This window comes from Nesoenas mayeri, assembly GCF_963082525.1.
Source record: "Nesoenas mayeri genome assembly, chromosome: 1".
NCBI classification, from domain to species: domain Eukaryota; kingdom Metazoa; phylum Chordata; class Aves; order Columbiformes; family Columbidae; genus Nesoenas; species Nesoenas mayeri.
Window position 1 is genome coordinate 126,206,190 of NC_137541.1, and position 16,099 is coordinate 126,222,288.

General features: G+C 42.1%; 1 protein-coding gene across 5 annotated transcripts in view; it reads left to right on the plus strand.

Annotated features, from left to right (window-relative positions):
• The window catches only part of APP (amyloid beta precursor protein), a gene marked incomplete at both ends in the record, with an annotated part of 219,018 nt that overhangs the window by 144,552 nt on the left and 58,367 nt on the right, over window positions 1-16,099 (plus strand). For all 5 annotated transcript variants that reach the window (XM_080345581.1, XM_080345582.1, XM_080345583.1 and 2 more), the window contains 3 exons: window positions 451-584; window positions 8,435-8,509; window positions 9,622-9,780. In XM_080345581.1, the coding sequence (XP_080201707.1) occupies window positions 451-584; window positions 8,435-8,509; window positions 9,622-9,780 (368 nt within the window). The remainder of the gene's footprint in view (window positions 1-450; window positions 585-8,434; window positions 8,510-9,621; window positions 9,781-16,099) is intronic.

The window sequence follows — 16,099 nt, forward strand, 5'->3', positions numbered from 1 at the left end:
TGCGTTGGCACTTGTGTGTGTTATGGTTTACCTTTTAAAAATAAACTAATATACAAAGCATGTGACTTTGCATAGGGCTTTCTGCTGGTTTATGTACTTTAGTCATTGCCAAGCTTGCTTTTTTTTCTCCTTGGAATTTTTCCTTTGGTGGCAGTTTCTAACGTTTTTGAATAACATTGCTTTGTTCACTCTGAAGAGTTTCTCCTGGTTTATAAAATGAGGCAAGGGGGAGAAATCCCTGTATATTTATATATATTTGCTGTATGTAATATGCGCATCTAACCAACATTTTTATATTCTCATCTGAGGTCAAATGAATGGCTTTGTTCTGGTGGAAATTAGACCAGATGTTTCTTGCTTGGTCCAACTAAATTTTACCTGTACTGAAGTAGACATTCTGCTTTTCTTCCCCCTTTCTTCTCTCTCCACTACCTCAAAATTTTACCTCAGTCCCTACCACTGCCGCTAGCACTCCTGACGCTGTTGACAAGTACTTGGAGACGCCTGGAGATGAGAATGAACATGCCCATTTCCAGAAGGCCAAGGAGAGACTTGAGGCTAAACATCGTGAAAGGATGTCTCAGGTAAGGGCAGGTTTCTTTATTCCTAAATGCGGGAGTTTTGTCTGTCAAGTCATAAAATGCTCAGGATCCCCGCCATCATCTTATTTCCCAAGGCTTTAGCCAGCTGCCCTGCTTATTTGCCGTGTTTTAAATATATCATTTACTGCCTTTCTGACTCTGCCTAATAAGTCAGCTGGCTGGGACATACATTTGTTGTGAGGTTGCAGCTGCAGACATAAGTTGCTACAGTTACTTATGCTGGTAAACAGGAAAAAAAAAAATCTGTTAAATATTGCTCTCATCTTTGTGGAAGAATGTTTAGTTTGTGAGATTATTCTTATTTCGAAGTGTAGAACTTGACCACTGTATTAGTCATCCTTTCTTTGTAGCAGCTGAGGGAGGTTGCTTGTGATGAGCTTTGTTATCTGTGTGTAAGCGTACATGGCCATGCCCTGGGGTAACATAAGCTTGCATTGTCTTGAGCCTCAAGGTAACGTGAAATGTGTCTGTAGCCAAAGAAAAGAGGAAAAATCAGTGCCTTTGAACTGAACCAAAATCCAACTGAATCAATCGTTTTCTTTCCTTTAACTGGAAGGATTTCTGTAGCCTGAAACTATACACTGTTTTTAATTCTGTTGAGCACTAAGAGATGAGCTATCCAATCTCTCAGAAATAATTTATAATAGTGATGCCAATAAAAAATTGGCACAATTCTGCACTAATAACAATGAAAAAATATAAGAGGTTTAAAGGAAAGCCTGTGGTGCATATTTTTTTAGGATGGAACAACCTCAAAAATGAACATAGTATAATTCAGATGCACTGCATAAGTCTGTGTAACTATTTCACTATAATTTTTCTTTGTAACTTTGTTCCCCTGTTGTATTTTCAGTGTTTCTGTGTATTACTGACACAATAACCTTTAGCTCTGTGCTAAAATGTTTGAGTAAGCCTGAAATTCAGTTCTTGGAATAAGTCTCTGTCAACTGGCACTGTAGCTATGCCTCACACTTTTCTCATAAACCGGGCCGGGCATCTTACCTGGAGCAGTCACCGATGGGTGCAAACCATGTGCTGTGAATATGACAATAGGTAGAGTCATAGAAGCATAGAATACCAGATTGGAAGGGACGAGAAGGATCATCTGGTCCAAGTTTTCTTGGCAAAAGCACAGTCTAGACAAGATGGCCCAGCACCCTGTCCAGCTGAATCTTAAAAATGTCCAATGTTGGGGAGTCCACCACTTCCCTAGGGAGATTGTTCCAATGGCTGAGTGTTCTCATAGTGAAAAATTCCCCTCTTGTGTCCAGTGGGAATAGGAAGATGTGTCAGTCTGCCTCTGCTTGGGGAGTGTTGTAGCACAAACAAGCTGTCTCCTTAAAGAGAGAAAATAGTCCCATTTTAATGCTTTTTAAAGTGTTATCATTTCCTTTCCTCTGGATGATTAAAAACTGCGTTAAAGTGACCTGTGGCCGAGGTGTGAGCGTCGGTACGAACAGCACCCAGCAGGGACCAGCCTGGAGCCCCGGGGGAGCTTGAGGAGGTGGGCAAGGGCTGGCCGTACACCCGTGTGCTCTGCTCCCACCCAGGGAGCCACTTGTCCTGCTCCTCTACCTGATAAAACTTGTGTGTGGCTGCAGCACTCAGGCTGGAGGTGACGGGCTGGGAATAAAAAAAGAGAGCGGCCCTGCTCCAGCCAGGCAGGCGGAGGGTCAGGTCAATGGGTAACACATGCCTCACCTCCTTATTGTCTCCCCTTGTGTGAAACAGCCCCAGTTAACAAACAGCGCCAGGGCGGGTGTCCTGAAAGCGAACCGCATTGGTGTGAAAGGCAGGTTTCCCTGGAACAGTCCCCAGATCCTCACCGTGGTTTCGAGTTTGTCTCTGGAATCCCATGTGCAGTGCCAAGGTTAAGCCGAGTAATTAAGGGCAGTATTTGGGTGGACTGTGTATTTTCCGTTTTCTACAAAGCTGATGGTTTGTGGAAAAGAGGTAATTGAATCAACAGGCACTCAGAAAGCGCCAGCAAAATTAACTGGGAAAAGCACTGAACCATGGCATCAGAAAACTTCTGGGCAAATGCACAGCACATTTTACTGTGCGCATTTGGGGCAGCCTCACAAACACAGTTCAAGGGTTTGACTGAAGATCACGCTGGTGCTGCGTGTGCTGTGCCCTCGTTAGCATGTTCCCAGCCATCCTTTCTGTCAGCGCTAATGAGCCTACAGCTGTGGGGTCAGGCAGGTCAGCTCCCTCATCTCCCTGCCATGTCACTCTTCAAAAACAAAAAATAAAAGGTAAGATGACCGACCCTGGCCAGTTCAAGCTAAGTCAGACCTGAGAAACAGCAACACAATAGTACATCAACAAGAAAGGATCTTTGTTCTTTAATTTGCTTAAGCTGCTTATGAAATCACAGCTTAAAGTATGTATGTCTTGAAGCACACAAAACCCCTGCAGAGCTTTCAAGAAGAGAGATAACTTACTGAAGTTTTTAAAAAATCATTTTCCTTTCTGTAAATAATGTCTTGTACAGCACTGAGCTAGCCCCTCCCAATTAATATTTCGAATGTTTAAAAAGTATAAAATCTTATGGAGAGATAGAAAAGCCGTGTACCATTCTGTGTTTTGTTCCTCATGTAAACTGTGATGTGTCTGTGTCCTGTACCACTGGTCTGCTTTCCTGGCATTTTTTTTATAAATTTATTTTTACAAATTCATTTTTACTTTTTCTTTAAAATCAGGTAGATTCTTAATATATATTTAACTAAAATTAATTTGAAGCTATTCATTGTTTAAAACTATGCTAAACTATGCTAAAAAAAACCTATGCTAAATAAATTAGTTTAGTAAAATTTTGCTGTCAATATTTTATTATTAAAAAAAAAAAAGTTAGCGAATAAGAGTCACTAGCTAGGTCCTCCAGCAGCACCAAACATATTCATTTTTATTTACCCAAACAATAGCTCAAAGTCCAGTTCTTTCAAAGCTCAGAAATCGGGGCTTATATAGGAACAGAAATGCCCATTTTTCTTCTATTAAAATAGAGAGGAAATGATCAAGTGATCAAATCATTCTTTAATCTTTATAAATGTCATGATCAGAAATATATCAGCTTGTTCACTAAAAACAGATATTTCTTTAATAAAGCAGGTAGTTTTAAAGCAGTACTTGATTTGATGCACACGTTGCAGCAGCCAATCAACTAATAAAAATACTCATACATTCTAGTTCACATAAAACATAATCATCTAAGGAGCAGGGAAGTTTATCATGAAAAAATTAAATTGAAATGAAATATTTTAATAAAAACATCATAAGGGCTCATGCAGATTTTCTCTATATCCTCTTACTGAGATTTCTCTTTGTTCACCATGAAATTCTGACAACTCGTGTTTCTTTTTCTCTTGCATAAAGATATTCACAAAGGCAGAGACCCAGCTTCTGTCGGTGGATGTGTCAGTTCATTATTCACAGCTCCGAAAAGATTCTCTCTCTTTGCTCTTCTCGTACGATGACCTGATGCACCTCTGGTTCAGACTGTTTTAATCCCTCTGCTCTTAAGTGTCGATCCCTTTAGACTATCGACCATGAACATTTTTCTGCCATTATGTCTTGCGCAGCACCTGGAGCAATGAGGCTTATAAGCATTCCTAGGCAGTACTGTAAAGAGAATTACATTAGCTTTTCTCAAGAATTATTAATGCTGCTCCAAATAACAACAAAGCTATATTCCCACATGAACAGGACAGCCATTCAGCAATGCATGTGTATGTAACCTTTAAATGCTTCCTGTTCTCTGACGTATAACAGGGGGAGATTGTGCTAACTGATTGCAGGATGTTGTAGTTCTTGTTTCTGCTTTGGGACAATTTGTCTTTTCCTCTCTCTTCCCAATTTGTTGACTCCTGTACAGCTCCGTCGCTTAAACAGTTGCTAAATAGCCAGGTAGAACCAGATATTGAACCTTACTCAAGGGAGCAGTGTATTTATACATTTCTTTCCGCAAACACCTTGTGACATCCTTGTGTCTATAATTTACTCTAACCCCTCTGGCTGTTTACAACATTTTAGGAATCATAGTGTGTACAGTGCTTATGATAGAAACTTAATGATACCTTGTCTCCAGGAATAGTCTTGCTTCTTGAAAGTTCATTTCCAAAACAAGCATCTGAAAATACTGCAGTCCTCAACCATCCTGAACAGGACTGGTGTTATGTTGAAGATTCTTTCAGGTCATTGCATGCCACTAGTTCAAACATCCTGAAGAGATCTTCAGCTGGTTCTTAGTGCCAGTGGCACCACAGAATCACAGAAGGGACCTTATAGATCATCTAGTCCAACCCTCCTGCCATGGGCAAGGACAACTTCCACTGGCCCAGGTTGACCTTCTAGCTAAGCAGACCTTCAGGCAAGCACCTCTGCTGGTCTGAATGCTGTTACTAAAATGTCTGTCCTAAATTCTGCTCTTGCAGATACACTTCTGTGCCTCAGTGTAAAAAAATTGGAGTACATTCTGCCATTGTCCATATAATGAGATTTTTACGTTTAGCATCTCTCTTACTAATGAATGATGCTTTCTGTACTTCCTTTTTTCCCCACTTGCTGTCCCCTACAGCCCAATTTCAAAAGGAGACTGCCAGGCACTAAGTCCTGAGTTCTGAAGAAGTTTGACTTGGAAATGGCTTGCTTCTTAAATCTCAACTAGGAGTTGTCCTTTTCCCTGCACGAAGCCACCCAGCCTTGAAGAGCCATAAATCTGTCTGGCTTCGATAGGTCTGTGCTTTTGACGGATGGGTTTTTAAGTGAAGGTTTGGTTTATAAGTGAAGGTGAAGGAGAGTAGGTTTATAAGGCCAAGTTCAGCCTTTTTCTGCAGATCTGTACCTGGGGAACTTTTTTTCCCTTCCTGTCTTTGGTTTCCTGCAGTGTGCTACGGCATATTTCATAGTCACTCATAATTCCCCAAAGCGATAACCTTCGGTGAGAGCAGAAGTTTTCTCTGGCAACATGGCTGCCCATAGCTGTATGGCAGCTGTACCTTCAGTTAGTTAGCATGCACACAGAGATGCTTTCAACCACTGAAGTCTTCTCAGTTGCAAAAATTGGCATTCAAAGCCCAACTACTGCAGTCTTTACATTGAATATTGTTTCTGCGAACAGCCGTGTCATTCTGTGTTTTTCACAAACCATTCATTCTTGTTGCACCAGAACTGAACTCTGAAGCTCATAATTTACATCCCTCCCAACTAGCTCTGTAGGCTGTCAGTTTATCGTCCTACCTTCCATGCTTTAAAAGGTTTAGAGAAATAAAGCAGGCAGAGACCTGGTCTAGCCAAAGGTCTCCTTATCACATTATCCACAATACTTGTTTTCATCATATGGATTAGCAGAGGGTTAGTTTGGGGGATAAAGATGGCAAGGAAACTGTTGTTCTGAAAGCCCATCAACTGCTCATTCAGAATGAAAGAGTATTAAGCAGATGTCAGAGATGTGATTTGGAAACATAAAAGGAGAGGAGGGAGAAGAAAATAATAAAGTTGCTAACCTAGGCCAGTGCTCAAGCTTGAGCACATCATTGTAGTTTATGACCTGAATTAATGCAGTAATTTCTGGGTCTTCTGGAATGTTCACATCCCAGCACCAGTGACATTTCAGGTCTCTAGAAAGGTGCTGCCTGTGTACACGAATTAAGTTTTCTCAGCCACCACAATCATATGGCCTAAGTGTACAATTAAGAGGTGAATACCTAATGTGCACTCAATACACAGCAGCACTCTGAGCATTAATAAGTTTTTTCCAGAACACATCACAGTACTCTGAGTTGTGGTGTCGGTTCATGTCCTCTAGTCCTGCTTTGCCAGAGAAGCAGTAACATCTTCTGTGCCCAAGTACTGGGAAAGTAACTGGTGATGGGGCGACCTGTGACTTCAGTGCACTGCGCATCATGTTCTCTGTTGTCAGCTGTTTATTGCAGCCCCTTGCAAATGAATTGTCTTGTCTCCTTGTGAACTTTGGTTTCCTGCCTCCCTAGGGCTTGGCTGCAATTTGCACATCAATGCATATTTGTCTGATGAGAAGATAATGTAAGTTGAAGAGGTACTTTTAGGCTACCAGTTTGTGTAGGTTGTAGTACAGTTCTTGAGACTGAAGTTTCAGCTCACAGTTACCAGTAAAAAAAAGTGGAGTGAAATTAAGACTGTGATTTCTAAGTACTTAACTTCAGGTCTTTGTGCTTACAACTGCTGTCTAATCGTGATGCTGATGAAGCCATGAAGCTGACTAAAAAAAACCCAAACAAACAAACAAAACCACAACAATTTTCCACTCTAAAGTTCTTATCATTGCCTTAGTTTCCCAAAATATATGTCTCCAATCTCCTGGACTGTTATTGAGACCAGAAACTCTTACAGCTAAATAATTTCACTGAGTTGGTCTGTTATTACTGTGACTGATTTATTGCTGTCTTGAAATACAGTCCCAGGCTTTGGGTGAAAAGGAAGATGAAAATTTGAAAAGAAAAACCCATACATTGAGTCAGTCTTGAGTGCAGGTGTCTCCATGCTGGTTAATCGTTAGGTCTACAGCCCTACATAGGACTGAGAAGGGATTCTATTTCAAGGACTAGGACTTGTGCATGTGGCCTTTGAGCCCAGGTTTTGTTGCTCAGTTTTTTTCAAAGTCACAGGCTCAAACAGATAGCCTGAGGCACCAACGATGCTCTCCAGTCTGTCCATCAGGAGCCTGATAAGCAACATCCAGCACATGGGAAAGCTCAGAAGCCTGAGACAGGAGCTGAGTGGTAGAAGCTTCACTTCCAGACATAAGACACAGCAGGTTTAATTTGTCCTGCCTTTGGCATTGGTCTTGGTAAAATTTCGGTCATGTATGTGGACTTGGAGCTTTTCTGAAATCCCTTTTGGAAACCTTATATTTTACTATTTCTATTAAATGGTATGACAGTGTGGTTTGTGGTCAGAAAGAAAGGAACAGAATTGCACATTTTGAGTAATTGCTTCTAGGTGTTTCTTCTGTCGACCTCTGACATGGTGCTAATCCTGCAAATAAGTCACTTATTTGTGTGCATCGCATTCAGTGAGAGCAATTGTTCCTGCATAAAATGTGTTACTTGAGGAGATTTCTGTCTAGGTGTGAAGTAAGTCCCTGAGTAAGACCACAAGAAGGTTTCAGATGTCATAGGCAGCAAGTTAAGACTAACTCATTCCTTGAGTATTGAAATACTGCCCTGTGTTACAGGAGGAGGTGACCTCTCACATTGCTGAAATGAATGGTACCAAAAGTTCTCCTACATCATTTTTTTGTCAGTCTCTTACTTGAGTTGTAAATATATTCAGTTCTTGAAGTGTTGGACACCTGTTTCTGGACAGACTGGCAGAAATTGCATTGTAATTCTTGATCCCTCGAGCTCAAAGGCCAGCAACATAGTCTGAATAAATCTGAAAATCTTTGTGGTGCCAAAAAAAGCATCAGTTAGAATGTGTTGAAATTCACTCATTTTGACCAAGGACATACAGTAGATGGAAGTGGTTTCCTTTGTGTCTGAGATGAAAAGGGGTTGGTATGCTCACCCCTAGAGACCTTCACGTCCCTTGCTTGGGCTGGTTCACGGCTGTATTGCTTCACAGCGGAGTTGTGAGAGCTTGACATGATGTTCAGACACTGAAGTACCATCTTTGTTTAATTTAATAACAGGATCCCACCTTTGTTAAATGTTGTAACTGCTTTTTAAATTGAGATAAAAGAAGGAGAGGAATATAAAAAGGTGCCTGTCAGAGCTGCAGTGCTTGGCTGTTGCTAAGCTCTAGACAAGAGAGGAAAATATGAAAGTCACGCTCCTTTTTTTTTTCCTTAGGTCATGAGAGAGTGGGAAGAGGCAGAGCGTCAAGCAAAGAACTTGCCAAAGGCCGACAAGAAAGCTGTTATCCAGGTAGAGGAAAACACAACCATAACCTTGCCATCTGAGGCCACAGTTAAAATACAAGGAGTGCTGGGTGTGATATAATTTTAAAACGTACTTCCATGTGGATTTAATGTTAGTCTCTGCTGTTTCTGGTTTTGTTCCCAGCTGCTAGTGGCTGCTGGGTGTCTCTGTACTTTGCGGCTGGTCCTTGGAACAGCAGTGCAGGATGTTGCTCTTGACTGCATGGAGGGAATTTTTCTTGAATGTAGATTTGCCTTCTGTGAGAATTGAATGTAGATTTGCCTTCAGTGAGAATTGAAAACTCAGTTCCCATGGGTCCCTTGTAAAATTTAGGCTGTGATAAACCAATACAAGCTGCAGGACCTAAGCTCAAAGCAGAGATGGAAAATGTGATTTAAGGAAGGAATCACCATCAGTTTTATCTGAAAGAAACTCTCAGCCAAAAATTATTTTATCCAAAATTATACTATAATTCAAAAATTCTGACAAGCCAGACACTCCTTGAATCCCACTGTGGCTATGTCAGGTATTATTTAATACTGCTAGAATGATTTCAATGCAAAACTATAAAAAGGTAACATTCAGAACCAGATTGCTTTGCACATGAGATCCCACAGCTTCGCTCTCTGTGCACTTTACCGAGTCAATCTTTTCCTTTATTGGAATAAGTTTAGGCTCAATTTTTCTTCCTGGTGGCCAGTTTATAAGAAATTATGCTGACTCTGTTCAGGTTGGAATTTTTTTCACGCATGTAGACTTACTTGCGAAGTCATGTCAATGACTCGTGGTGGCAGGGGACATATGCTTTCCAAATTCCACCCCACTGTAGGCACGATTCTCTAGTGCTGAACCACTGTCTTGGGGCAAATGAAGGTGGCTGTGCTGAATGTGTCAGGAATATTTGATTAGATTAATAAAATATGGCCAGGTGTTCAGGAATTCAGGGCATCAGGAGTTCCCACTGAAATCAGTAAAAGATGCATTCGGTGCAGATTTCCTGGCAGCCAAGTTAAACTGACTTGAGGAAAGATTTTGGTGATTTGCAGACAGAGATGTTCATGTCCCACTGGTCTCTGCTGATGTCTTTGTGTTCCTGTTGTGATGGATGTTTTTTTCAGCATTTCCAGGAGAAAGTGGAATCACTGGAACAAGAAGCAGCGAATGAAAGGCAGCAGCTGGTGGAGACTCATATGGCACGGGTGGAAGCCATGCTCAATGACCGTCGCCGCATCGCTCTGGAGAACTATATCACAGCCCTGCAGACTGTCCCACCCAGGGTAAGCACAATACCGCAAGCTCTACCAGCTGTGTCAAAATCACTGAAGTTGTCCTTGGGCAAAAGCTCTCAGATAGTTTGAAAGTTAAAAGTTTAGGCTTTGTATGTACATAAATGTAGGCACAAGCACAGATGCCCTCTACATACCTATGGATAGATGCATACGTAACGATACTTAAGCGAAAAACGTGAAAGTGATTTGGTTGTCAGAAATTGTAGCCTTTCACAGATCCTGCAGAAGGATGATGAAGCATCCCTCTAAGTGATGGACAGTAGGATACTTCATCATGTCAAGATGGAGCTTAAGGGTGACAGTGGTTGTGATTTTCTGTTTCTTAAAGTGTCAAAATGTTTGGTGAAGGATCTTGTGATGGTTGTTGGATGGTTTGAAGATAGCACACTAACAATTTGAAGTTGTCTGTGTTGGATGTGGTGGCTATTGGTGGGTGTAAAAACTAAGTTCAGAATTTGGATTGAATAGACTTTTTAATGACTGTATATCTGTGATGTCTGTATTCAGTACCAAAATAACTGGTCTGTGACCTCCAGAAAAAGAGAATCTGCACAAACAGTGTGGGAAAACAGTCAAATGTTGTATATACCTCTGTCCCTTGCACACTTACTTGATGGAAAAAACTGTGTGTTACTAAAAGACTTTGGGGTCAGCAGCGTAAGATGTAGCCATTAGATCCTGAATTGGCCTCACAGGGAGTTAAATCAGTACAGGCAACCTGGCAAAATTACATGTTTTAAGTGAATTTCCTTCTGCAGAGAAGCCTGCATATTTATTGAGCGTGGAAAAGTGATCATCATCTTAGTTCTTTATCATTATCAAACTTTTTTCTCCACCCCATGGCGGAAAACTCTTATTTTTACTGTGTGCCAAGTAAAAGAGAAGTCTTTTACTTAGGTAAAAGTGTCCTGGGGAAACTTCAGGGTAGTTGTATTAAGAGTTAATCTGTGTTTTGCAACATAGTAATTAGTGAAAAATGAAGTTAATCTGTATTAAATTGGTAGAACATGTTGTTTGGTCTGAGTGTGAGGATGCATATTTTAACCTCTGACTGTCCTGAGGGTAGTGAAGGGCTTGGACTCAAGTGTCTCCTTAGGAGGCAGATGAGTGAATTACAGGCTGGGATGCAGCTTTCTTTGGGAAAATGGAGTCTGCAGCTCAGAACCGGGGGTGAGATGAGGTGAGTGCACACACTGACTGCAGGTGTTTCATGTTCGACTTCAGCCAATCAGCTGTTGCTGTGAAGTTGAGCCTCATGGAAATGTAATCCTGTCTGAAAAGTATCCCAGAAAAATGGTTTGTTTTCAAGTTGTGTGTGGATCAGGCTGACAGCTTGGTTCTGCAGGTATCTGATGGTGTGGAACCTGAGGATGGGGACCACACATGAGAGCAGAATGGTCTTCAGAGCTGTCAAAATGTGCAACTTTATTCTTAGCACAAGAGAACTTGACCTTTCATGTTTGTGGACCCCAGATGACTTCTTCACTAAAAAAATTTTTAAAAGGTTCAGCTGCAGAACACTTAAGGAGTAAAAATGTTAACACGACTGTGGGACAGAAAAAAAACTGCATTATATGTTTGGGTTGCTTGTAGTCAGCTCCCAGAATATCTAAACTAGTAATACGTCTACTGTCTTAGTGGGAGAATATCAGGCCTGAAAGACTGTGTCAAAGAACACCATTTGATGCAGGACTCCAGTAGAAATAGATGTTAAAGGTACTGTTAAAAGTCCAAGGTGCATCCTTTATTGTATCCCAACAAAAGCTAAGCATTCTAAAAGGAGCAGGCAGCAAGCATGGGGAGGTGACATCAGCTGAAGGTGCTACCAAACAGCGACTCATCTCAAAACTAATGAGGGTGAATGGTTTGAAGGATAAGGTCTTTAAACAGTTCCTTTGCCATTCTTGTTGATGGTACTGCCCTTGCTTCAGCATCTTTTGTTTATGTGCTCTGTAGTTACTGACAGTTCAGGCATATGTCTCTGAACTACGGGCCAGATGTTTGCCAAAGCACATGAAAAAAAAAAATGACCTTGAATTCAACAGGAGGATTTATCTGGTTTTATTGTGGGGCAGAGGGTAAAACCTGAGGGAGTGATTGATGGTAGCTGCACAGCCTAATGAATTAATCCAGTCCGCTAACTGCTTTGCAGGATATGGAGCCAGAAATCTGGATACACTGTGAACCCAAACTTTGGCTGCCTAGCCAAAGAGAAAATGGGATTAATGGAGAATTCAACTCTGATACCCTAGATACGTTTTTCTATGGTGGTTCCCTCATAAAGTAGAAGTACACTTGATGCAATTGGGTTGTCTTTGTGAGAGTAAGTCATAAGCTTACTGGTGATTTGCTAAGTAATCTTAGAAAAGGGAGGTTTTTCTGCACTTCTCAAAAAATATTTTTAAGAACCCCCTTCCATCACCTGTTTCAGATTAAAATCACAGATAGTTTGAGTTGGAAGGGACCTTCAAAGGTCATCTAGTCCAACCCCCCTGCACTGAGCAGGAACATCTTGAACTAGATCAGGTTGCTCAGAGCCCCATCCAGCCTGGCCTGGGATGTCTCCAGGGATGGGGTGTCTACCAGCTCTGTGAGCAACCTGTGCCAGTGTTTTAACACCCTCATTGTAAAAAATTTCTTCCTCATGTCTAGCCTGAATCTCCCCTCTCTTAGTTTAAAACCATTACCATTTGTCCTGTTGTAACAGACCCCGCTAAAAAGTCTGTCCCCATCTTTCTTATAGGCCCCTTTTAAGTACTGAAGGACTGCAGCAAGATCTCCCTGGAGCAGAACAACCCCAACTCTTTCAGCCTGTCCTCACAGCAGAGGTGTTTCAGCCCTCCGATTGTTGTGGTGGCCTCCTTTGGACCTTCTCCAACAGGTCCATGTCTTTCCTGTGCTGAGGGCTCCAGAGCTGGGTGCGGGACTCCAGGTGGAGTCTCACTGGAGCACAGCAGAGGGGCAGAATCACCTCCCTCAATCTGCTGGCCATGTTCCTTTTGATGCACCCCAAGGTACAATTGGCCTTCTGGGCTGCAAGTGCACATTGCCAGCTCATGTCCCATCTTTCATCTACCAGTACCCCCAAGTCCTTCTAGGCAGGGCTGCTCTCAATCTCTTCATCCCCCAGCCTCTATTGATACTGGAGGTTGCCCTGACCCAGCTGTAGGACCTTTCCACCTCATGAGGTATGCATGGGCCCACTTCTCAAGGTTGTCCAGGTCTCTCTGGATGGCATCCTGTCCCTCAGCTGCGCCACTCACCTTGGTATCATCCATGAACTTGCTGAGGGTCTACTCAACCCTACTGTCTGTGTTATTGATGAAGATATTAAATGGTACTGGTTCTAGTACAGACCCCTGGGGGACACCATTTGTCACCAGTGTACATCCAGACATTGAGCCATTGACCACTACCTTCTGGATGTGACCAAACAGTCACCCACCAAACAGTCCGCTCATCAACTCCAAATCTCTCCAATTGAGAGAGAAGGATTTTGTGGGGGACCCTGTCAAAGGCATTATATAAGAGCAGATAGATGACATCCATAGCCCTTCCCTTGTCCACTGATGTAGTTACTCCATCCCATTAAGGCAAATAGGTTGGGCAGGCAGGACTTGCCCTCGGTGAAGCTGTGCTGACTGTCTTGAATCACCTCCCTGTCTTCCATGTGCTTTAGCATAGCTTCTAGGAGGATCTGTTCCATGATCTTCCCAGGCACAGAGGTGAGGCTGACAGGCTGGTAGTTCCCAGAGGCCTCCTGTCTGCCCTTTTTAAATTGGGTACATTGTTTCCCTTTTTTCCAGCCACCAGGGTCTTCACCTGACTGCCATGACTTCTCAAATACCATGAAGAGTGTCTTGGCAACTACATCAGCCAGTTCCCTCAGGGCTCTGGGATGCATCTCATCAGGTCCCATAGACTTATGTATGTTTGGATTCCTTAGATTGTCACGAACCAGATCCTCACTTATAGTGGGACTTTGCTCCCCCAGTCCCTGTCTTACAGTTAATTTTCCACTTGAGAAGTGTGGGAAGAGAACTTGGAAGTGAAGACTGAGGCAAAGAAGTTGTTGAATTCCTCAGCTTTCTCTTCTTTCTCTAAAGTTATGAGGATAGAATTCAGGTTTAAATTGAAAAAAATATTTAGGATTTTTATTGAAGCGCATGTCTTCTCATGTCTTCTGCACCCAGATGGGTTACCATAAATCTGGTTTCTATATATAATGTATATGGATATGTGTGTGTGTTTGCATAAAATTATTTTCCATGTGCTGTTTAATCACTTGGACATATTGCCTTGTACTTGAACATTTCCCAAGATTATTTAGTCTTTTGGCAAAGCACTTGAAGCAGCAGGATTTCGTTTTGCTTTTGGATGTCTGGAAGTCCATGACCAGTCTGTGCCTGCAGATCATTTATCAGAGGAACACAGTGAGTCTGGCACACGTCAGACTGATCATGGATGTGGTACAAGGTTCTCTGTGGGTGACAAAATCCTAATCCACTTGGAACTCCTGTTTCCTGCATGTGTACAGATTTTGTGGTGCTGTGTTCAAGGGGCAGCCTCCTCATGGAAGCTGGAGAGAAACTTCCTCTAGCTTGGAAAGTCCTTGAACAGGGGGAAGCTGGAAGATTATGTGAGAAGTACCACCATCATTTACTTGCTCTTTTGGAGGAGGCTTTCCTTGTAGGATAGCAAGATATGAGATATGGGGAACCTTTGGTCTGGGTCAGTAGCATAGTCATTACATTCTTATATACATGCCTAGAAAATGGATGATTTTCAGTGCCATCTACCTAAAACTACAAAATTCTGGGAATCTTTTATGAATAGCTTCTGTACAAGACAAAAAACTTTAACAGCAGATTTTTTTCAGGTGTTAGGCAGATGATTGCCAAATGCCGGTGTCAGAGGAGTGTTTCATTGTGCCGCTCTGGGCAGCAAGGGGGCCAGGGAGTGTACAGAGATGAAATTGCATCACTTCAAGGTCTGCTAGAAAACAAATCTGAGCAAAACTAAACATTAATAGTGTTTTCTATTCTCAGAAGCAATGTCATGCAGGCTGCCCAGAAACTTAAAATGTGATCCTCATCCCAGATTCCTGATACCACTTAGCTGTGCTGCTATACTTTGTTGCCTTGGAAAATGGGGTGCAGCTGTTCAGTATCCAATGTCAAAATATACTGTATTGTTTCATCCTGCTTGATGGCCTTACTACAGAAAGAAGGATTAGCGGCAGCTGGAACCAATATGCCTCTAGTTTTTAAAGCAGTTGGAAATTTTCCCCTTCATTTTGCAAGCTAAATAGAGGAATTCAAATCCATCATTCTCCCTGAGCAGGTTGATGCTATAATTTGTTTATATTCCATCTTTCACGTGCATATCAAATTTTGCTGGATTTATGTCTCCCTGTTTAATCTTCATTGGTAAGAGATGCACATTCTCTGTGGGAAGCCAGTGGCGGGGATGCAAAGAAAAACAGAAAAGAAATCCAACTCCTAGTGGTGAAATAAAGGGTTTCAGAGCAAGGAAATGTACAGGAAAACTTTGAAAGGTAATTAACTGCCTTTCTTTGTGTACAAAGTGAGCATATAATGGTTAAAATCAGTTTTCAATGCTTCTAATTTAGCACAATGTTACTGAAACGTAAATTATTTCTAAATAGAGCTTCAACTCTAGCATCTGTCTGACATTTTTGCCATGTTTTTTTCTTCTTGTCCTCAGCACTTGCTCTGATACTTTTTGTGCTATGGAAACAGTGTCTGTTCAAATGTAGGGAGCACGGTGCGGGTTGAAACTGGTTGAGTTTGGCTGTTTGGGCATGAAGGAGGGTTATCTCCGGAGGGGCCCTTACTCAGTGCCTCTGCATTCAGGAAGCTTGAAGCCTTTCCTGAGTCCAAGGAGGTTTCTGTGGAAAAATGCAGTTGGCAGCAGGCCAAAGCATCACTGCTGATCTGGTGATAAAAATCCCCCTGCGCAGGAGGAAAGAGCCGTCCAGCTCTGGTACTCCACCCTCTAGCTCTACTCCTCTAACCCCATACATTTACATACACTTGATTTGGTAGGATTTTGTGAAATAGGTGGCATGGATTTCAGCTCTGCTTTCAAACCAGGTCAGACCTTGAGAAGTGCAGTCACCTAACTCTGTTTTCCTGCAGCTTCTGAGTCTTTAATGTGAATAAAACCAGACTGTCTTGTTTTCTTCTCCAGTCTGGGGGCTCAAGCATATGGTATAGTCGTACACCTAGGCTTGCTGTAGGTTTTTTGTAAAAGCAAACTAAAAACAGAAGAGGCAATTCCAGAT